This window comes from Thamnophis sirtalis, unplaced genomic scaffold, assembly GCF_051295495.1.
Source record: "Thamnophis sirtalis isolate CommonGarterSnake01/CBP01778 unplaced genomic scaffold, rThaSir2_p1.2 scaffold_3, whole genome shotgun sequence".
NCBI lineage: Eukaryota > Metazoa > Chordata > Lepidosauria > Squamata > Natricidae > Thamnophis > Thamnophis sirtalis.
This window is the reverse complement of record NW_028261383.1, coordinates 126,501,857-126,526,165: the sequence shown is the minus strand read 5'-3', so window position 1 is coordinate 126,526,165 and position 24,309 is coordinate 126,501,857. Positions and strand designations below refer to the sequence as shown.

At 44.5% G+C, this 24,309-nt stretch overlaps 1 protein-coding gene across 1 annotated transcript in view; it reads right to left on the bottom strand.

Annotated features, from left to right (window-relative positions):
• FDXR (ferredoxin reductase) overlaps window positions 1-24,309 on the bottom strand; it is a 55,841-nt gene that overhangs the window by 9,475 nt on the left and 22,057 nt on the right. Inside the window, exons 3-8 of the mRNA XM_087709988.1 lie at window positions 17,805-17,900; window positions 15,959-16,081; window positions 9,387-9,500; window positions 8,422-8,523; window positions 6,726-6,833; window positions 4,572-4,656 (exon numbers count right to left, since the gene is read on the bottom strand). Of these exons, the coding sequence (XP_087566114.1) occupies window positions 4,572-4,656; window positions 6,726-6,833; window positions 8,422-8,523; window positions 9,387-9,500; window positions 15,959-16,081; window positions 17,805-17,900 (628 nt within the window). The remainder of the gene's footprint in view (window positions 1-4,571; window positions 4,657-6,725; window positions 6,834-8,421; window positions 8,524-9,386; window positions 9,501-15,958; window positions 16,082-17,804; window positions 17,901-24,309) is intronic.

The following is a 24,309-nucleotide window of genomic DNA, read 5'->3' as shown; positions in this document are numbered from 1 at the left end:
GTGTCTTATACTCCGGTGCCTCTTATACTCTGAAAAATACAGTATAAGGCCCTGTTTGCATCTCTTCCTGGTGTCTCTCTCTGCTCCTCACTGGCTATTCTTTAAACTCCTGCTATGAGACAGGGTAGAAGTACAAAGTGTAAAGGCTAACATTTTGTAACTGATCAAAATCGTATGATGGCGTAACTCCATTGATCGAGTTAATTGGCAATTCCTGTTGAAGATATTGCAAAAAATGCAGATAGGAGATGGCTTTTTACGGTCAATTGGTGCAATATATCAGCAGCAAACAGCCCAAATCATAGTCAATGGAAGTTTAACAGATTCCTTTCAAATCGAAAAAGGTACAAGACAGGGCTGTCCTTTGTCCCCACTATTGTTCATTATAACTTTGGAAGTATTGTTGAATAAGATACGGGGCTTGGATGGTCTAAAAGGGATTAAGATCAGACAGCAAGAATATAGAGTCCGCCCCTTTGCGGATGATTTGGTTATAATATTGGAACAACCGCAGGAATCCAGTACGGTCTTAATGAATATGATTAATCAATATGGTCAAGTCTCTGGCTTTAAAATAAATTTAGGAAAAACTAAAATATTAGCTATAAATATGAATACTAAACAAAAGGAAGAATTAGGAGTGATGTTAGGATGTGAGGTAGTTAAAAAAGTCAAATATCTTGGAGTTAATATTTTAACTTCAAATGGGAAATTATATAAGCATAATTATGAACCACTTTGGCATAGTATACAGACGGAGATGAAAAGGTGGGAGAAACTGCATTTATCTTTGCTGGGTAGGATAGCAGCAGTGAAAATGAACATCTTACCAAAATGTTTATTTCTTTTTCAAATGTTACCAATACTCAAAAGAGATGCGAATCTTTTAGAATGGCAGAAGGGTATCAACAAATTTGTATGGGAGGAAAGAAGAGGGAGGAGTAAGGAAGGAGTAAGGGGAAGGTAAGGAGGGTGTCCGGGGAGTAAGGGGAGAAGGAAGGATTGAGGGGAAAGGGAAGTAGGAGGGGAGTGTTAGAGGGAGAAAGGAAAGTTGGAGGGGGTAGATGGGGTGTATGGAGGATGCAAGGGTGGGGTTGTGAATGATGAGTTGTGTTTTCTCTTTACTTGTTCGTTTTATTCCCTTTTTCTTTGTTTTTCTTTTTTTTCTTTTTTTTTATATAGTAAATACCCTGTATATAAATGATTGCAAATGGAATGTGAAAATTGAATAAAATATTTTATGAAACAAATTTGTATGGGCAGGAAAGAAGCCAAGGGTAAAGATGAAAATAATGCAAGATGTACGTGAAAGAGGAGGATTGAAACTACCCAACTTAAAATTATATTATGATACAGTGGCATTATCTGCAATTAGTGACTGGACCCATTTAACCAATGATAAAATATTGAATATCGAGGGACATGATTTGGTATATGGTTGGCATGCTTATTTGTTATTTAACAAAAAATTGGATAAGAATTTTAAAAATCATATTTTAAGAAATGCTTTATTGCGGGTCTGGAAAAAATATCAACACAAATTAAACGATAAGTTGCCCATGTGGGCAGTTCCTAGACATGCAATTCAAAATATGAATATAGAACAAAAACACGATAGAACCACTTATAGACAACTTCTTACTTCAGAAAGGGGGGTGTTACAATTAAAATCTTTAGAGGTACTTAAAGAGGAGAAGGTAGTTCAAACGTGGTTTCAGTATGGCCAATTACAGGCTAGGTGGAAAATAGATAAAAAAATTGGCTTTGTAAAAGTTGAGGATAATCTGTTTAAACAAATAGGAGATCAAAGCTTAATGCATATAAAGAGGATATATAATGTATTAATATAGATGGATTCTGAAACGGAACTGATTAAAGACTGTATGATAAAATGGGCTCAGAATATTGAGGAACCAATAATGCTGGACACATGGGAAAGAATATGGGTAAGAAATGTGAAATTTACACAAGCACAAAATCTGAGAGAAAATTTTTATAAGATGTTTTATAGATGGCATTTAGATCCCAAAAAGCTTGCTTCTATGTATCCGAATGTACAGCCTAAATGCTGGAGATGTGGTTCTCTTGACGCTACATATTTTCATATATGGTGGACATGTCGTAAGGTTAAGGCATTTTGGACAAAAATATGGTGGATCCTGCAAAATATCTTCAAAAGAAAGATAAAGTTCACCCCTCAGTTGTTTTTACTAGGTATATGTACTGATTTTATAGCGGTAGAGATTAACTTGGTTCTGTACTTAATAACGGCGGCAAGACTGTTGGTGGCGCAATACTGGAAGAAGAAAGACTTGCCTACAACTCAAGAATGGACTTTGAAAGTTATAAACTTAGCCGAAATGGCAAAAATTTCAGCATATCTTAAAGAACATTCAAACGAGAGATATAAACGAGACTGGAAAAAATGGATTGATTATACACAAAGCAAATATGGGACTAAGAAACTCCAGATAGCCTATGCTTAAGATTAGTAACAACTTAAATTGTTTAAAGTTTGGGTAACAGTAAGAAGCTGAGTTCAATGTAGAGATTTTATTGATCTTTTCTCTGCTTTGTTTTAAGACATTTTAGACTGTGTTTGCTAAAAAGTTATACCGTGTACGGGCTCTGGGAAGTCGGGGGGAGGGAAGGGAGGTGGGGTTCTAGGGGGAGGGGGGAAACATAATATGTGTTAGATTTTAAAGTACATGATTGCACTTGTATACTGTGGCTTTTCAAGGTTAGTGTAAAAATAGGACAAGCTGAACATAGTGGCAGACAATAGAGGTACACCGAAGGGAGGAGTAGAGTGAAAGAAGAAGGAGGGGTGGAGAGGGTGGGAGAGAGGATCAGAGGTAGGAGGAGAAGGAAGGGAGGGAATGTAAGAGAGAGGAGCGATAGAGGGGGAGGGGAAGTAGGAAGTAGAGGGGTAGGTAGGAAGGAAGAATGAAAGTTGGAGGGGGGTGAAAGAGGGTGTATGGTGGGTCAAGGTGGTATATTGGGTTTGTATTGTGGGGGGTATTGTCTATAAAAGCGAGGGCGGTGTTTATTATTCAATGTTATATGCCCCGGTTATGTACAGTATACATGTGATTGTATGGAATGAAATGGAAATAAAACACTTGTAAACAGGGGGAAAAATTGTATGATGGCTAGTTTTAAAAATTGTCCACAATAATTGTGTCAATATTGTGTCTTTTTAAGTATTACTTTAACAACCTGATTCTTTGGTTATGAAATAATGTCCTGTTCCATAACCTGGCCTACTTCAGATGTGTTGGGCTAAGCCATCTACCATACCAATCTCAGTTAGGAAAGCCTAAAACCCTTGTAGATAATTTATTGCAATTTATTTGTCTTTCAATCCTGTCTTTGAAACCTTCCTGGCATTTTACATGCAATATAACAATTGTGAATAAAAATATGATGTTAGCGAAAACAATCCAGATGATAACAACCCAATTGATGGAAAAAGAAAACTCCACCTAGCTTTTGAACAAAAACTTCCATTTAGAGAATATAATTAAAGGGAATGGTTTTGGGACCATGGGTCTTTATTAACAACCACTCATTTACTGACTGTCCAAAGTTATGATGGTACTGAATGAGTGGTACTTACAACTGGTCTTCCACCCATCACAATCTGGGTGCTTGGCAATTGGCTTGCATTTATGACAACTGTAGTATCCCAGTCATCTGATTGCCATTTACAACCTTACCTACTGGCTTTCCACAATCAAAGTCAACAGGGAAGCCAGCAGGGAAGGTTGCAAGTTGATCTTCTAAATCAAGGATTTCCAACCTTGGCAATTTTAAGCCTGGCGGACTTCAACTCCCAGAATTCCCCAGCCAGCTTTGCTGGGAGTTGACGTTCGCCAGGCTTACAGTTGCCAATGTTGGAGATCCCTGCTCTAAATCGCTCGCACCAACATGACTTTTTCTCTTGAGTAATATGGCTATGGTTTATGAGGTCCAGGATCTGTAGAACATGCATATACCCACAGCAGGTACCCCTGCATATGGCAATCCCTCCCTCCCGAGCCTGCACACCCTCCTTCACCCAGCACCCCCTAGGATTTGAAACTTCCTGCCAGCTCTCCCATTGACTTTACTTGTGGAAAGTTAGCAGGAAGTTGTGAGGAGGTGCTCACTTAATGATCCACATTCAGTGGTGAAATTCAATTTTTTTACTACTGGTTCTGTGGGCATGGCTGGGGAAGGATACTGCAAAATCTCCATTCCCACCCCACTCTGGGGCCAGCCAGAGGTGGGATTTTCCGGTTTTCCAACTACTCAAAATTTTCGCTACTGGTTCTCCAGAACCTGTCAGAAGCTTCTGAATTTCACCCCTGCGCACAATCCACGATTAACAAGAAGAACAGGGCCTGTTGGGATTGCTACCACTAAGTGATGCAGTTATGTAATGTTACAGTTTACAGTTGCATTGCTTAGTGATGAAAATTCCAGTTCCAATTACTGTTGTTAAGCAAGGACTGAAGATTTAGCTGACACCAGGTATTCGTCTGTTAGTTTATGCTACTTTTATCAACAGATATTTAGCTGATCCTCACCTTTAATGGCATCCCCAAGATCTCTGAAATCTGCAGGATCCAGGAAAGGTCTAACACTGGGTAGGTTGATCATTTCCCGCAGCTCCTGAAGGTTTCAGAGACAGAAACACAAGGCAAAAGGGTAGGTGATGCATGGAGAGTGACATTGACACAGAGAGGGTGATAGGTTTAGTTTTCCAAAACCAGCCAAACCTGGCTAGATAATGTCACCTGGGCAGGGATAATTGAGAATAAAAGAAAAATCTCCTTATTATAGCATGCCTGGATCTAAAGTTTTCCTAATTCTGGTGAACGAAGGTGAGTATACGTGCCCCAGATTGGATCCTGCAACATTATTGTTGGAATACACCCAATACACACAGATTGAATCCTGAAACAACAGCCAATGGTTTAAAGCTCAGAAGACCCACCCAGATTGTTTCCTAACTCTGCTTAACCCTTGCAGCTACAACCAGAACTTTAAAAGCAAAATAAGATATTTAAAAACAAAGTAAGATGATACACATAGTAGGCCTCCATCATACCATTTCAATCAGGTGAGCTGATGCACAGATGCAGAAGTGGGTTCCTACTGGTTTGGCCCGGTTCGGCCAAGTAGGTAGTAACTCGGCCACCCATGAACCCCAACTGGTTCTATTGGAGGCGCTGTAGGTGCCGCCATCTTGTTTTTTTACTACTGTTTTTTTACTAGGCCAGCATAAAGCATGCACGAGCCAGAAGCACATCCCTGAACGAACCAACAGTAGAAGAATCCAGAACCTGCCCCTGCATAGATGCCATGAGCAACCCTGAGAAGAACAGTGCACTCCTACCACATCAACAAGTATGAGGTGAATCTTGGGCATCCTTTCCTCCTTCAGAACCATGAACTAAATTCATTAGATTCTGAGCAGTACATTCACTTCCTGCTTGAGCATCCAATATGATGGGGCTACTTCAATTCCCAAAGCGTAGTCAATGACTGATCTTAACAGGGGCCACGATGTAGATGCTTCTTTTGTCCCTTGACTGGTACGCTGCTACACCTCCCCAAAGAGAGAGGAAACAGAACCAAAGAGAGTAGCTTTAGGCAGGGAGTTGGGTGGCATATAAATTTAATAAATATTTTTTTAAAAAACAATTAAGTGAAAATAATTAATAGTTATATATTGCAGAAGGTATAGGGAAGGACCTCGAACAAACAGGAGGAAGAGCTGCTATCAGTGCAACAGTTAGATAAGAGGATCTTGAGCTCAGTAAGAAAGTAATATGAAAAAACCTCTTCCTAGTGCACACAAAAATAAAGTGGTCGTGGGGGAACACATTCAGACTTGCAGAATCTATCACTATACAATAAATGTAGATCTGAACTGTATGTATTTTTTAGTTTGGTCTATCTTGTTGGGCTGATATACATGCATGTCAGTGGTGAAATCTAATTTTTTTACTACCGGTTTGGTGGGTGTGGCTTGGTAGGGTAATGTGACTATGTGGACGTGGTTATGTAGTCATGTAACTGGGGGAACAAAAGACAGAAACTTACTTTAACAATGTCCTACTGGAGCAGGTTTGGACTAGATGTCCTCCAGGTCCCTTCCAGCCCTGGATTATCCTCTGAAGCTGCATCTAGTGTCAGGTTTGTAGTCCTTCCTTCCTCTCCTTTTTCCCTCCCTTTCCTTTCCTTTCCTTTCCTCTCCTCTTTCTCAACACCCCTCACCCCCCATTTTTGGGAAGCGTGCTAGGAGCAAAAACAGACCACCACCACCCTGCGTTTCTGGAGAACCTGTAGTAAAAAAAATGCTTACAAAGTTAAAAAAAAAAAAGTTCCGAAGATCGGCGATGTGTGATGTGCGATCGTTGGAACTTTTTCAAAAACTTTTTTTTAGTATTTTTTTACTACCAGTTCAGGCGAACCGGTGCAAACCAGAAGCATTTCACCTCTGATGCATGTGCTTATTTCCCTAAGTATTTCACAATGTTTGTATTGTTAATTACGGTATCAGTCAGCAGCAGTTTTACGGGGGGCTTCAGGATAACACTTTGAAGTTGGGTGGGCTTTCAGTGGCCCCTTCTTACAAATTTCTGTCTTAGTGTGAACTGGTCTTTGTAGAATGAACAACCTTACTGGACGTCAAGACCTGTTAGTGAACTACCCTTCCTCCTTCTTTCTTTTACCTTTATGGTGAAAGCCACCTGGAGGGGACCCCTTCTGCCAATAAGATACACCCGTCTGACTTTACTGCTGGCCAAGGCAGAGAAGGACTCTTCAGTGATGTCAGTTTTCTAGAGGGAGGGAGGAACGTAGATTAGGGCAGGCAACATGGAACGAACAGCCATCTGCTCAAATGAATTGCACTCAACGCAAAGACCTTCTCTCAGGTTAATGCCACAGTAATGGAACGACAGCATGCATTTTTTCGAGCAATTTTTCACAATGCTGCATCTGTTGACAACACATCAACACTGTGATGGAAAGGGAAACTGGTGAAAAGGAGAGAGCAGGAAGGGGGAGATGCAATACTGATGGGTATTAGTTATTAATATGGGAAAAAAGGCATTAACACCTGCAAATAACTGTACATTGAACACCATGCATTTATTACCAATATTTTAATCTCATTTTCCTGTTTTAAAAAGAATTCAAGCAGCTAGCAATGTACATAAAGCAGGCTTAAAACCAACATTTTAAAGTCTCAGTAAAAAGATATATCTAAAACTTTGAGGGAATCACTTCATTGTATTTTCTGCCTGCAAAGTCTAAGAGAAAGCACCCTCAGGTCTGGGGAGAAACAGGCAAAGGTGGAGGATCAATCTGGCCTTAGGTTTGCAGTTTTGCCCCCTTTTACTTGAAGAAGGTATAAGAAACTTGGAAGTTCATGGTGGCGTTTCCTAGAGCCAGAAACTGTTCACTACTCTCAAGAATTCTAGCATCAGAGGGAAAAAGAGAAACAAAAATTGCTCCACCACCTTAAGGCAAAGAAAGCAGAGAGGCCGAGGAAAAGCAGGGAAAGAGGAGAGAGTCATGCCCCTAAAGAAGGGAAGGCAGTAGAGTAAGAAGCAAACCGCAAGTCTTATTCTAGAGTAGTAATGGCTAACCTTTTTGTCGTCACGAGCTGAAAGCCCACACCCACAATGCAATACGCGCCTGCCCCAACGCATGCACGTGGAATCCTCCCCTCGCCCATTTTTGGCTTCCAGGTTGGTGCAGAAGGCCTTCCAGGCACAGAGGGGCCTCATGCAGCACTCCCCACCCCGTTTTGGCTTCCAGGTTGGTGCAGAAGGCCTTCCAAGCCCAAAACAGGATGCAGGGGGGAGCCCTCATGTGGTGCCCCCATGCCTCATTTTGTCTTCCAGGTTGGCGCAAGAGGCCTTCCAGGCCCAAAATGAGGAATGGGGGGGGGGCATACACCCCACACATGCATGCACGTGTCCCCTGGATGCATGCGTGCATCCCGCGCATGCATGGCAGAGACCTAAAGACCAGATGGCCGGCAGGAGGTGCGCACACACACATGCCCAGTGAAGCTGGGCTGGGGCAATGGCTGGTGTGCTCGCAGAGAGGGCTATGCGTGCCGCCTGTGGCACGTGTGCCATAGATTCACCATCATGGTCCTAGAGGATTTTGGAAGAATGATTCACATGCAGCAACCCCACTCCTACAGCAGGAGATGCAAGGTGAACTCCCCTCCCCTTCAATAAAACAGACAAGTGGTCACCTGAAATGCAAGACTCCAGGATGGCTGCAGTCAGATGGGTCTTTGAACCACAACCCTTCATTCCCTGAAAGGTTATTTTCTGGCAGGTCGATAGTAAACCTCACTGTTTAGCTCCCCACCATCATGTAACACTCCGGGACTCGTTCACAACTTACCCGAAGAATCTCAAGAGGCGATAGGAGAATCCGTGCAATGTCCAATGCCACATTCCCATGACCTAGGATGACCGCTGTCTCACTGTTCAAGTCTGGCTTCAGCTAAAACAACAAAGAGATCTTTCACAGTAATCCTTCATCTCATACCTCCCCAGGAATGCTAAAGGGCCCGATTGTCCTCAGTGCCATAACACACTGCACGAAGAAGGGAAATTGCTTTACAGCCTGAAAATCAGTTGCTCATTCCCAGTTTTCATCCAAGGCAACAAGCCACCAGAATTTTTTCCTTATAATTTCACGACTGGCTTGAAATGCTGAAAGCTCTTCCATATCCTTTAAGATGCACCATGCTACAGATTCTGTGCAATCACACGGAACATACGGGAAAATATTTCTACTTTCAAAATTAATCTTGCAGGGAAAGAGCATTGCAAAACAAGGAAAAGTTACAAGAACAAGGCTATTTTCCCTTCATATTTATCACGTCTTCCTAGAGAAAAGTATGTGGGCTGCGCTGTTTAATAAGGAAATACCCCTTCCCAGACATTTCTGAGTTTATTATGCCAATACTACTTATTTGAAGAGCACTGAAGGGCCAAAACTGCTCAGCAGCTTCCATTATTGTTACATTGACAACTATTCACAAATGAAGTTGCTTGGCAAAAGCATAATCATGTCCACTGTAAAAGCTGCAGTGCCCATGTTCCACACCTGATGGCAAACATTCCTACAAGCATCTCTATTTTTTTCTCTAACCCCAGAGCTTCTCTTCTGGCCTTCTCATTTCACATGAAAGAGAGGGATAATACCTTCTTGAAGACATGCAAACAGGTTCACAGTCATCAACCATTCTGGATTTAATTTGGTATCTATGTGTTCTTTTCCAACTGCAGGTCCCTCCCATGGATGCTTGAGCAGGTGGCAACCTTTAAGAGATGGAAGAGGGACGACACTAACATTCTTACATTTCTGTTCTCCGGCAAGCCATTGTACCATCCTACAAATGCTCTCGCCGTGTAGACGCCTTCAAGGTCCTCCCCAGGAATTCCAAGTGTCCGATTGTCCTCTGCGCCATAACTCTGCAAGAAGGGAAATAAGCTTTACAGCACGCAAATCAGCAGCTCAAACACATATTATATGCCCTATTTTCTGAGACAGCTTTTCCCCTCCAAAGAATATATAACTGTGGCAGAATAAAGGTCAGGAATGGTTTCCTGTATAGCTGAAAATCCCCACGAGTGTTGCCAGAGCACTGAAAGGCCATTTATTATGTTTCCTCAATTCAAGGTCAGTCTGCTGATTGCAAAACTCTGAGATTTTTATATGCCACTATTATGTTGGTTGGGATGTGGTGGCTCAGTGGCTAAGATGCTGAGCTTGTCAATCAAAAAGGTTGGCAGTTCGGTGGTTCGAATACCTAGTGCCGCGTAACTGAGTGAGCTCACATTACTTGTCCCAGCTTCTGCCAACCTACCAGTTCAAAAGCATGTAAAAATGCAAGTAGAAAAATAGGAACCATCTTTGGTGGGAAAGTAACAGTGATATGTGTGCCTCCAGTCACATGACCACGGAGACATCTTCAGACAGTGCTGGCTCTTTGGCGTTGAAACAGAGATGAGCACCGTCCCCTAGAGTCGGGAACGACTAGCACGTATATGCAAGGGGAACCTTTACCGTTACCTATTATGTTGGTTGTATATTACAGATACTGCAAATGGGTAGAGGAGTTACAATAGTGTTCACCGTTCTTGGCTTTTTAACTGACAGGGCTGAGCCAAGATGGTATAAGACAATGAACGGGACAATTTTTGGAGGGGTTCAGGAGGATGGCCTCTGCACTGCAGGAAGCAGAGTGGGGAGCATCTTTGGCCACAGCAAAAGTGGGAAAGCATTAGGCTAGGTTTGAGGGTCTTTTGGCGTGTGTGTGAGTGCAATAAAGGCAAGAGCAACAAAGGTAGACATTGGGCTCATTCATGCTATTAACAGCTTGCTGCTCTTACGTCCTACATCTTGATATTTTTTTTTGCCAGGAGAGGAACAAGCCACACTGATCTGCAGCTACAGGATGCAGGAACTCCATCATCTTTTGCAGTGGGCTGTCCTTCTGGAAAGTTGTGCTTTAACTCTCCTGATGCAGATCGCAGCCTTGGCATCTATAAGCATTTCCCTTTTCCTTTCACTTGTTTAACCATTTAATTGTTCCTATCACAGGAGGTACCGTATTTTTCGGAGTTTAAGACGCGCCTTTTACCCTCAAAAAAGAGGCTGAAAATCTAGGTGTGTCCTATACACTGAATACAGCATTTTTTGCCTCCCGAAACCCCGCCCCCTTCACCAAAATGGCCGTGCATAGCCTCTAGGAAGCTTTTAGAGAGCTCCTCTGCGGACTGGGGAAGGCAGAAATGAGTAAAAAATGGCCTGGTTTTTGCTCAATTCTATCACCACCACCCCTAGCTCCCAGGAGCACCCTACAAGCTTCCTACAGGCTATCCATGCCCTCTTTTTAACGAAAAACTGGCTGTTTTTGCTTGTTTTTGCCACTCCCCGGGAGCACTCTGCAAGCTCCCTAAAGGCTATTCATGCCTTTTGGGAGGGGGGGTGCAAAAACTTTTTTTAAAATTTTCCTCTTCAAAACCTTGCTGCGCCTTATACTCCGGTCCGTCTTATACTCCGAAAAATACAGTATTTTCAATCACAAGGGACTCTGGGTGCATTATGTAAGATCTAGATGAAAAACAGAGATGGAAATTTTTTTTTCCAAAAACCGTATGCCTTTAAAACTGCAGAGGTTGTTAGAGCATGCTATGCGGATTGTGCCAGAGATTTCATTTCCATATTGCAAAATTGTGTCTATCTCTGCTAAGCCTCCAGAGGAGGTACTTTGCAACACATGGGAGCAAGAAGAATACACCTGTCTTTGAGTTATTAATGCAGCCACATCTTTTGTTTAACAAGCTGCTCAATATAGTCATCTCCACCTGCCTCTGCACAGGCTGTACATACACAGACACTTGGCTCACACGCAAGGGAAAACTGCTTGCATAAGCCTTGGTGCCAATTGTTAGGGCTGCCTCAGTATAATGTATAACTTCAGTAACTGCAGTTTGTTTATCGGGACTTGTGTCTTTATATCATGTCACCAGGATTTGTTCAACAAGCTTTGACTGAAACAAGCCATGGTCCATTGCTGCATTCATACCTCATGCTAAGCCCTGATGAGATTTGGTTGTTGCAGAGAGAAATGTATGAATCCCTCTATTAGGATTTAGCAACATATGTGAACATATATCCTTTATGACTTGGTGAAGAAAACATTAGTGAAAAAAATTACATTTACGCAAGATTTGTGAGCTCAGCCAATAACTCAACGGCATTTGAATCCTAAATCAAATTAAACACATCACAGCTTATCAGGATTTGGGAACCAGGCTTAGTGGGTCTGTTTGTCTATTTCAGCTAGATCCAAACTTCAGAATTCAAGGCAGAGCTGTGAAGAACTCCGTCCCATGTCTGATGGTCCAAGATTTTATAATGCTGGTCTATGTATTTATTTAAAAATATTGCTAACCTGGCCTAATCCTAATGGATGGCAGAAAAGAAAAATAATTCCCATAAGGAAAATAAAGCAAGCTAAACCTAATAAAACTGTTTTCTTATACTACCTATGCTAATGGCCCCAATATGTGGGCAAAAATATTTTCCAGCCCCTCCTAGAATATAGGTAGTCCTCAAGGTACAATCACAATTGAGCCCAACATTTCCACTGCTACACAAGACCGTTGTTAAGTGAGTTATAATTAATTTAATTTAATTTAATTTATTAGATTTATAGGCCGCCCAATCCCGGAGGACTCCGGGCGGCTTACACAGAACAAGAAAAGAAAAACAAACAAAATAAAAATAAAGATTAAAATTCCCCAACACGCATACATTCAAATTGGGGCTGGACCCTACATAATAAGGTCAACAGCCCCAGGCCTGCCGGAACAGCCAGGTTTTAACAGCTTTTCTGAAGGCCATGAGGGTGGGCGAGGTCCGGACCTCTGGGGGTAGCTGATTCCACAGGGTCGGAGCGGCCACAGAGAAGGCCCTCCTCCGAGGCCCCGCCAGCTGACACTGTCCGGCTGACGGCGTCCTAAGGAGGCCCACCCTGTGGGATCTTATCGGCCGTTGGGAGGTATGCGGCAGTAGGCGGTCTCGCAAATACGCTGGTCCTGAGCCATGTAGGGCTTTAAAGGTAATGACCAACACCTTGAATTGCATCCGGAGACGAATTGGCAGCCAGTGCAGCTTGCGGAGGATACATGTAATATGGGTGTATCTTGGTACATCCAATATCGCTCGCACGGCTGCATTCTGGACTAGCTGTAGTATCTGAACGCTTTTCAGGGGTAGCCCCATGTAAAGCGCATTGCAATAATCCAGACTTGAGGTGACAAGGGCGTGAGTGACTGTTTGAAGTGCACCCCGATCCAAATAGGGCCGCATTGATGCACCAGGCGAACCTGGGCAAAGGCCCCCCTGGTCACAGCCGACAAGTGGTGTTCCAGTGTCAGCTGTGGATCCAGGAGGACCCCCAAATTGCGAGCCCTCTGTGAGGGGTGTAAGTTTTCACCCCCAGGATCAAGGATGGACTGTCTGAACTGTCCTTTGGGGGCAGCATCCACAACCACTCTGTCTTGTCGGGTTTGTGTACAAGTTTGTTTACCCCCATCCAGATCCTGACAGCTTCCAGGCATCGGCACATCACGTCCGCCGCTACACTGAGTTGGCACGGGGCAGATAGATACAGTTGCGTATCATCTGCGTATTGATGGTACTTTATCCTGTGCAGTCATATGATCTCACCCAGCGGTTTCATGTAGATGTTGAATAGGAGGGGGGACATGACCGAACCCTGCGGCACCCCACAATTGAGGGTGCCTCTCACTCCCACCTCCTCCAGACGTCGCAGAAGGATACCATGGTCGATGGTATCGAAAGCCACTGAGAGGTCAAGAAGCACCAGGATAGAGGAGTGCCCTCTATCCCTAGCCTGCCAGAGATCATCGGTCAGAGCGACCAAAGCAGTTTCTGTGCTGTACCCAGGCCTGAAACCAGACTGAAAGGCGTCCAGATAATCCGCTTCATTCAAGGTCCGACGGAGCTGAAGCGCCACCACCTTCTCAACAACCTTCCCCAAAGGGCGGTAGTTTTTCAGGATGGTAGTTTTTCAGGACGGCTGGATCCAGGGAAGGCTTCTTGAGGAGGGGCCTCACCACCGCTTCCTTTAATGGTTGCGGAAAAGACCCCTCCTGCAAAGAAGCGTTGGTGATCACCTGGAGCCAGCCGCGTGTCACCTCCCTGCTGGTCGAAACCAGCCAGGAGGGGCACGGGTCCAGTAAACAGGTGGAGGCGCTCATCGCTCCCATGGCCTTGTCCACTTCCTCTGGGGTGACAAAATCGAACTCATCCCAGGAAAACCGACTTGGACTTGCCCTCGGCACCTCGGCTGGTATTGCCCAAGCGAAGTCTAGGTCTGTCCGAAACTGAGTGATTTTGTCCGAGAGAAACTGAAGAAATTCCTGAGCTCTTCCCTGCAGGGGTTCCCCCACCCCATCACATTTCAGGAGGGAGCGGGTCACCCTGAACAGGACAGCTGGGCGAGATTCCGCAGACGCAATAAGAGTGGAAAAATGAGTGCATTTTGCCGCCCGTATCGCCACTAAATAAGTCCTAATAAAGGCTCTTAGTAGTGTTCGATCAGATTCAGAGTTACTAGACCTCCAACGTTGCTCTAGGCGTCTCTTTTGGTGCTTCATCTCCCGGAGTTCCTCGGTAAACCAAGGTGCCCTCCTGGATCCACTCCTGTGGAGAGGCCTCAAAGGCGCAATCCGATCTAGTGCCTCAGTTGCCGCAGCATTCCAAGCAGCGACTAAGGATTTGGTCGGGTTGCGGGCAAGGGAGTCAGGTATCTCTCCAAGCTCCCTCTGAAATCCCTCCAGGTCCATCAGGCACCTGGGGCAGAACCACTTAATCGGCTCTACCTCCCTGCAGTGGGGGAGTAGTGTCCTGAAATCAAGCCTCAGTGAGGAGTGATCTGACCATGACAAGGGCGAGATCTCTATTCCCCTTAATTCCAGATCACGTCTCCACTGCCCTGAAAGAAATACGAGGTCGAGTGTGTGTCCCGCTCTATGAGTTGGGCCCTGAACTATTTGGGTCAAGTCCATGGTTGTCATGGAGACCATGAAGTCCTGCGCTCCTTCAAAGTGTTCGCCAAGAGACGGTAGATTAAAGTCCCCCAGCACCATTAGTCTGGGGAATTCCACCGCCAACCCGGCTACTGACTCCAGCAGCGCAGGCAGGGCTGTTGTGACGCAGCTGGGAGGTAGGTACGTCAAGAACAAGCCCACTTGAACCCCTAGGTCCAACTTCAAGAGAAGGGACTCACACCCCACAATCTCCGGGGCAGGGATCCTGTGAGGAACTAACGACTCCCGGACAACCATTGCTACTCCCCACCCCTTCTCTGGTTTCATGGTTGGTGAAGCATCCAAAACCCATCTGGGCACATTTCTGAGAGGGGAACTCCTCTCTCTTGGCCCAGCCAGGTTTCAGTTATACATGCCAGGTCTGCCCCCTCATCTAATATCAAGTCCCGGACGAGGGTAGCCTTATTCACAACAGACCTGGCATTTAGCAACAGCAACCTGAGACCAGGGCCCTGAACTCCTCTGCCACCAGGTTCTTGAGGTGAAGCTGAAGGGCCGGAACAAGGAATTGCTGTAATGTAGCGAGTCCTTCTTCCCTGGTAATGGCTAGCCCTACGGCTCCCGTCATATCTGTCTCTCCCGGTCATGACCGGAATGCTCTGACCCTCTTCCCCACCTGTAGACCCCCCCCTCTCCCATGGTCCCCATTCTTCCCGGCAGGCCACACACCGCATTCACTCTAGGGCGAGGGGCGGATCCGGGCCCCCATCCACTTCTGCTTCTGCACTCAGTGGAGGGGGCTCCAGATCGCACCCCCAGTCCCATCGCTTTCACTCAACAGGCATTTCCACACAAGCACACCCCACAATAATCGTTAAAATACAAAACAATAAAAATAATTAACTAATTAATTTAAAAGTGGGCGCATTTATACCCCATTTTACCACCTTTTTGCCACAGTTGTTAAAGTGAATCCCTGCAGTTAAGTTAGTAAGGTGGCTGCTAATTGAATCTGGCTTCCTCAATGACAGAAGGCCACAAAAAGTGATGATATGTCTCTGGAACATTGCAACCGACATAAGTACATGCCAGTTGCTAAGCCTCCGAATTTTGTGACTCAGGGGATGCTGCAAGGGTTCATAAGTGTGAAAAACGGTCGTAAGTCACTTTTTTAGTGTCATCGTAACTTTGAACAGTCATTAACCGAATGGTTGTAAGTCAAGGACAACTCTATAATGAAAAACAACGTAAGCTCTGATGTACCACTCCTGGCATACCTTCATGTCCTCACAAATGCTATTCCTTCTCTTGAGCCTATTAAAACCGCCGACAAGAATACTTACCAAGACTACCGCATGATAGGCCTTCTGCAGCTCCTCCACAGTTACATCCCTCCCCACAGTCACATTTCCAGCAAAGGAGCAGCGGTCGGAGTGGGCTGTCTGGGTAAATGTGTTGATCACGTTCTGGGGAGAGAGGTCAAGAGAGGTTCCATCTGAAAGCCATCTCCTTGCCCCCAGCGGCTAAGCGCCCAGGCAGGAGGCTACAGTGAAAGAACGAGGCCAAGCCTGATGGCTTTGCAGCATCTCAAGCAGCAGCTCACTTTGCGATGCAGGCTGGCACCAGGCCAGTCAGCTCCATTAAAATAGCACATTTTTCTTCCAGATACAGGCACAGGAAGAAGGTAATGTGGCCTATTCCCAGTGGTGGACATTCTAGTTGCAGACAAGGTCATAACTAGCTTACGGGAAAACACAGCATATTATCATCAGGTTTACCTGTCCAAACTCAAGTGATCTTTATTACTGGTCCATTCCCTCTGACAAAAGCACAGTCATGAGGCATAAAAAAAAAACCCACACCCACAGAATGCCACAAAATATTAGGGCTGAGCTAAGTGTTCAAAAGAGGTGCTTTGCGAAAAGTGTTAAGGCAAATAAAGTTCCGCTTTTCAGACTGTTAAAGCAGCCGTGTCTTTTGGAAGAGTCCTTTGGCATCTTTCAAAACTGTCTCCTGTGGTCTGTGTAAGCTTCTGGTTTTTTAATTGATATTTTTATTATTTTAAAGCACAAACTCCATTTCCATTTCTATATGGAACAGTGTGTTTTCTAGGTGTCCAAAGTGTTAAATAAACATCATAAACATACATGCAATAATATCAATCATTATTGAAAAGTATACTATCTTCCATTATGATATCAATTATACAACCATCAAAATATTTACTAAACATTTTTTCTTTCTCATGTAGTCCATATTTCATGTAAATCCACTCCTCTAACCTCTGTATCTGTCAGCTAACCATTTGTAGAAAAGTTCCCATATCTCAAAATATTTTTTGATTCTCAGAATTAACTTATCCATTTCTGCGCATTCCAGAATTTTTTTTGATTATATTATCATCCGTAGGGGTTTCTACATTTTTCCAGTATTGTGTGTATACAATCCTGGCTGCTGTTAGAATATGCAAAATTAAATATATGTTACCTTTCTTATTGGAGGCCACCAATGAAGCAAAGTGGCTGTAGGCACACAAGCATATACTATATTGTACTGAGAGAAAAGAGGACAGCTTTGGAAGCAGCTGCACAAAGTGTGCAAAACCCCGGCTACTTTCACAATTCAGAGAGGTGTATCTTTCATAGTATTGGGCATTATTCTGAATGCTTTATTTTATTTAGTTTGTCAAACATGTATGAAATAACAGCTATAACTATAAACATGGATATGAACACAGGAAATGGGTACAAATAAATGGGGACAGTAGGACAGGGATAGTAGGCACGCTGGTGCGCTTATGCACGTCCCTTAGAGACCTCTTAGGAATGGGGTGAGGTCAACAGTAGACAGTCTAAGATTAAAGTTGTGGGGATTTGAAGATGTAACAACAGAGTCAGGTAGTGCATTCCAGGCACTGACCACTCTGTTGCTGAAGTCGTATTTTCTGCAATCAAGTTTGCATAGCCCTAGTCCATATTTCCAAATCTTGCTTAAATAGTATGTGGTTATCGCTCACAAAATATCTCATATTTTCTAAGAGTTGTGTGCAGATCAAAAGGCAAAAGAAAAATGGAATGAAAATAAGGTGGCAAGAAGGAGAAAGGAATAATTTTAGGGTCTCCTCCCCTGCCTCCATCTTAGTAGATCCCTTTTGTGATTGCTAATACCGAAAAGAAAGTTAATACCAACCTTGACTTCTGGGTGATCAGGAGCCACTCCAAAACGAACCAAGCCAAACGGAACTGGTAACTTCTCATAAATATCCACCTGAGTCTGTTTGTGATGCTGGAGAAGACATCCCAAGTCATTAATGCATTTAAGGAACAATAAAAATAGTGCGTTGAATTGGATCATTTAACCGCAATAAAACCGTCCTTCAAATCTAACCCTCCAAGTTTCAAACAATTGAAAAGGGAATTGTAGGACTATCATTTTGTCACAACTGCAGATATTCACAAATAGACTGGAAGGTTTCTCTACAATCATTTCTATACACACAATTTTAGCTAAAGTGATTCCATGAAAAATATCCTGACAAGCCAAAGGGTTGCCCGGGGGGCAGGGGGAGGTGGTTAGGACTTTGATGTTAATCCGCTGTGTTATTCTCATTGCAGGACATGATCTTCTGATGGGGGGGAGGGGGGGGAGGCTGTGAGGCCTGGAAGCCAGCTTTTGCATTGGGCCTTCAGGCCTGCCACAGTTAATGTTGGGAGGGGTGATTATATGGAGTGTGGTAGATATAGTCAAAATAACATTCCTTTCTTAGAGAGTCAAGGACATCTTTCCCTGCACCTGGAGTGGCATGACGGGGAGGCATCTCCAGTTGGGACAGTGCCTGATTGGATCATGATGATGGATATATGGGTGCTGGGTAGGGGTTTGGACTTTCATTTGGGTGGGGAAAACCTGGAAGCTTTCAGATTCGGGTTTTCCCAGATGTGCCAATATGACATCTCTAATAAAGATGCTGAAGCCAAGAGATATTTCTTACATTAAAAGACAAAGAGAAATTATCCTGGGTCTACAGCTACTAGATTTCTGGATCCAGCTTTTAGAAAACTGCTACGTACTACTAACTGATGTAAGATTTGCCTCTATTTTCCCTTCCCCTAATTCTCTCCCTAGTTTTAAATAATACACAGTTTTATAAATATATTTCAAATAAATGAATAAAAAGCACTCATGCACATATCTTATATTCATTGATAAATCTGTGGCAGCCAATTGCAAAGTAACAGGCCCCCCAAGAAGAGGCAGAGCGTCAAAGGAGTAACTGCTGAACTTCCTGCTAGTGGGTAGCATTTATTTATTACCATATGGCATACAATGACAGGGAAATCTACACATGCTAGACCAGGGGTCGGCAACTTTAAACACTCAAAGAGCCATTTGGACCTGTTTCCTACAGAAAAGAAAACATCGGGAGCCACAAAGTTCCTAACCGGAAGCCGCCCATTTAATTCTGGAGCTGACCGGAAGTTCGGTTCCCCCACCATAGAATCTCCTCCTAGTGCGGCATCCTTTTTCCTCTACCTGTCGTAACTGAAAGCCCTATCAATTGTGCAGCAGACTGGAAAACCCACCCCTTGCCATAGAATCTTCTCCTGGCGCACTGTGCTTCTCCCCCCCCCTCCAACCAGAAGCGCCTCTCAAAATTGTGGCACCAACAGGCAACAGGGATCCGCAGCAGAGGGATGAAAGAGCCACATGTGGCTCCAGAGCTGCGGGTTGCTGACCCCTGTGCTAGACACAATGTAGTCCTGACAATCTAGATTGCTAATTTATTCTGTTTGGCGCTTTGCATGTCTATCTTGGTGCACTGTGAGGGTTGAAGTAACTTTACACCAATTAACTAGTGGTGCTTAGGTTGCTGGCTCTTTCAGGCTTCTCCACCACTCTCCCCTCCCCTTGCCTCGTGTCATGATGCTTTGTGTGTGGCCAGGACCAGCCCAGGTTTCCACTCTCCACACACACAAATGCAACTAGTTCCCCCCCCCCCCACCAAAGTGGTACCCATTTATCTATTAGCAATATTGCATGCTTTCGAATTGCTGGGTGGTAGGAGCTAGGGATCGAGTGATGGGAGTGCACTCTGTCTCATGGAGCTGAGCTCAAATTTCTGGAGTGCAGATTATTTCTGCACAACAGTTTCAGCGTCATTAAGCCATTGCACAGGAGATCACCCCAAGTTTCAACCAAAATATGGACCAAATCCATATTTATAAAGGATTCGACAAGACAAATGTGTTTAAAGAGAGAAACATACCCATCCTAATATACTTGGTGTACATGTTTGTTCAATGCATTTTAGAAAGGTAATTGAATTTACAATTACAAAATCATAGTATTAAATAGGACAAGTTTGCAATAGTCTTGTGAACTGTGAATTACCAAATGCTTTGGTCACTATTGATAATTCTCCCTATTACAGAAGCAAAATGATTGCAATCTAGTTTAGATGTTGTGGTAAATGGGCGTTGGTAGCTACCTGATACGCCCTTTCTCAGGGCGGTGGAGACATCATCCAGGCATGGGGTATGACTCCATCAGGATCCAATAAGACTGGGTTTACAAGTATTAAAGCCACACCCACGAAGCCCCTCCCCAGAAATAGATGAAGGAGTGACTTGTAGACCACTGTGTAAGCAATCTGAAATGATAGAAATTATCTCTCCCCAAGAAAACATAGTAGAAAGGAAAAGGCAATAAGTCAAAGAAACAGGGTGGGGCTGGATGATGTCTCCACCGCCCTGAGAAAGGGCGTATCAGGTAGGTACCAACGCCCATTCTCCAGTAGGTGGAGACATCATCCAGGCATGGGACATACCAAAGCCCACAGTCCCATTGGGAGGGAAAGAATAAGAAAGGAAACTTAAGTGGCAACGACATGATGCAGCACGCGCCGTCTGAAGGAAGCATCAGCTGAGGCGTGCCTATCGAGCTTGTAGTGTCGGATGAATGGAGAAATTGAGGTCCATGTAGCTGCTCGGCAAATTTCGTCCAACGAAGCTTGCGACAACCAGGCTGCAGAGGTGGCTGCGCTGCGTGTAGAGTGCGCCGTGATATGAGGTGGCACAGGCAGAGAGAGTATGGAATATGCCCTAGAAATAGCTGTCCGCACCCAAAGACCAATGTCCAGGGAGGAGGCCTTGGAACCTCTCTTACCTCCAGGCTGGAACTTGACGAAGAGCCTCAGAGCGCCTGAAAGAAGCAGTTTGTTTAATATAAATGCATAAAGCACGACGTACATCAAGGTAATGCCACTTGCATTCCAGTCTGTGTGATGGCTGAGGACAGAAGTTGGGAAGCACCAATTCCTGGGTTCTATGAAATACAGAATTTACCTTAGGTACAAAGGCCGGGTCAAGTCGAAGGACTACCTTATCTGGATGAAGGATGCATAAATCTTGTCTGATGGACAAGGCCGCCAACTCGGAAACTTGCCTTGCTGAAGTAATGGCTACAAGAAAAACCACTTTTAATGTCAAAACATGCAAGGACATAGAGTGCAAAGGCTCAAATGGAGACTCAGTTAAGGATTCCAGGACTTTGGAGACATCCCAGGTAGGGAATCTGTGTATTGTTGGTGGCTTGATGTTCGTGGCACCTCTCAAGAAACAACGAATCAGAGGTTCATGAGAGAGAGAGACTGAGCAGAAGCCAGAGAAAGGACTGAGGACAGGGCCGCAACCTGTCGGCGAAGTGTGTTCGGAGAAAGCCTAGGTCCAGCCCTCGCTGCACAAATTGGAGAATATGAGGAACAGAAACCTCAAGAGGAAAAACACCCTTTGAGTGACACAAGACAGAGAATTGGGTCCAAGTGGCATCATAAATGCGATTAGTAGAAGGACGTCTGGAGGCTTGAACTGTTCGAATGACCTCCGCAGACAGGTTTGCAGTTCTTAGAGCTTCCCGCTCAACCTCCAAGCGGTGAGACGCAACCACGGAAGGTCTGGATGTTGGAAGGCCCCTTGGAGGAGCAGCGAAGGGAACTGGGGCAGTTGCCACGGAGGAGCTACTGAGAGGTTCATGAGGTCGGCAAACCAGGGTCTGCGGGGCCACCGAGGAGCAATCAGGATTAGTTCTGCCCTTTCCACCAGTAGTTTTCGCACCACCCTCTGAATGAGTGGGGTAGGAGGAAAGGCATAGAGAAGGCCCGGAGGCCAGTCGCTGATCATATATCCCCATCAGTATCAGTGGAGAGGTTCTCCATAGGGTTGAAATTAGTTGGAGGAGAAACCCTAGGAGCGGGGACAGGAGTAGAGCAATGATTGTTCTTGGAAGTGGCCTTTTGTGGAGCAGGAGCAGGGGCCTTGTCAGTAGCTGCACTAAGAGTGGTAGTTTCCTGGGCCTCCTGAGGAGGAGCAGGCCTAGAGGCCTTGGCAGGCTTGGCAGCAGAAGGCTTGGAATGGCCTCTCTTTTTGCTCCTAGGCTCAGAGGGGACTGGAGTAGAAGGGGCAACTGGACTGGGTGAATTCCCCCCCCCCTCGGGAATGGTTCCATTGGTTGCCATTACTCACGATTACTCTTCTAACCAGCAGAGATCTTGCAAAGTGTCGTAGAAGGCTTCCCGCCCAAACAAAATGGCCACCACTGTTTTCGCGCCCAAATTAACTGCCTTCTGTTAGTAGACTGGGCCCTGAGGAAGGGCTGAGGTGGTGAGCCGACAAGGCAGCTTATTGCCTGGCACTTTTACTGCCCGTCAAGCGCTCCGGCGCGAGGAGAGGAATCAGGAGCCGAAGGAGGAGGCTGTGGAGGCTTGGAAGGCAATTCCTGTGGCCTCCGCGATTAAACGAGGCTCCTCCGGCATGCGCAGCCGCAGCAATCATCCCTGAGGCATCTGGCTGCAGCAAAACTCTTTTCAGAGGCTTGGGCTCTTTCAGGCAGCACAGCAGCGGCGAGCGGCAATAAGGGAGCCTGAGGCGAACCTTGTAGGCTGGCTATGAAGGCTGTTAGCTGCTGAGGCAGCCAAACCGAGGGAGGCAAAAGCCTCGTAAAGGCTGAAATGCTTTGAAGAGTAGAGAAAGGCCTGTGTCAGTGTTCCAAATACCATGTAGAATCAAATCAGAATCGAAGGCAAAACTATGCTTAAAGTTCCAATTTAATAAAGCATGCATGTTGGCACATAGCTCTGGAAGTTACATCAGAATCCCACCCAGTTAAAAGTTCATGATCTTGTCCCCACACCCACAATCCATCACATGGTCCAATCTCTTTCTTCCACCCTGGCATCCATGCCCAGCTTCTTCCAGTCAGGTGTGAAAGTGCGGAGACAAAGGATGACCTTGACTTCTAGCAAAGAATGAAAAACAATACATTCCAAAATGCTACTCCTTCTAATCCCCCCTCCCATTGACTATACTTAAAGAAACAGCATAATGAAATAAGAGAAAGTGTGGCAGGCCAAAATTCTAAAAGGAATATAAATGCAGGCCTGATAGCCTGATTGATAGCAATTTGAAAAGGAAGCCAATTGAGAAGGTTTGAAGATATTTTGAAGGATTTTTAGATAAAGGTAAAGGAAATTAGCAAGGAGAGATAGGGAGACACAGCTAATCAAAGGATCGACTGAGTCTATTTCTGGGGAGGAGCTTCATGGGTGTGGCTTTAATACTTATAGACCCAGTCGTATTGGATCCTGACAGAGTCATACCCCATGCCTGGATGATGTCTCCACCTACTGGAGAATGTTCAGTATTACCTGAACATTGGGCAGGCCTTTACCCTCCGGGCCTGATTTCCTGCGAGTGCTGGGATAAGATTGGATGTTGTTTTTAATGTTCCAATGCATTCAGATTTATAGTTTTAATATAGTTTCATTTGTTGTTTTAACTTTTGATTGGGAGCCGCGCAGAGTTGGTTAGAAGATGGTCTCTATATAAATAGTTTGGATGGATGGGTGGATGGATGGAGACAGACAGACATACACACAAAGGTATTCTCCCTACCTTCTCCCTTGTTGCAATTATGAGAAAGAAATCAGAAGTTTTATGTCCATTTTAACTAGCAATTATTTATTGCTATGAATTTTCTTGTGTGATTTGTGTGACAAAACTAAGGTGATAAACCATGGTTAGAATTTTAATTTCTGCCTTAGAAAATAGCCATAGACAGTTTGTCCATGTTTTGGAACACGCAGTGGATAGAAATGAAATTTTCTGATTGGGTCCTTCTGAAAGAGGAGAGGGAAATGTATATGATAGGTAATCCTAAATGTATGATTACATTTGAGACTGGAACTTCAATTGCCAAGCGAGATTAAGTGACTTGCACCTGATTTTATGACCTTTTTTGCCATGGTTATTAAGTGACTTACACATAGTTGTTAAAATAATCTGGATTATCACATTGGCTTTGCTTGTTGGAAGTTAGATGGGAAGGTCACAAATGATCACGTGCCCATGAACAACTGAAACTCTCACAAATACATGTTGGTCGCTAAGTATCCAAATTTTGATCATGTGACCAGGGGAATGCTGCAACAATTGTAAGTGTGAGGATCAGTTGTAAGTCATATAGAGCCGAGGTGGCACAGTGGTTAGAGTACAGTACTGCAGGCTACTTCAGCTGACTTTTGCTGCAGTTCAGCAGTTCAAATCTCACTGATTCAAGGTTGGCTCAGCCTTCCATCCTTCTGAGGATTTTGGGTCTAGCAGGCCTCCCTGAAGCCTCCTAGGACCAAAAACAGGGAGCA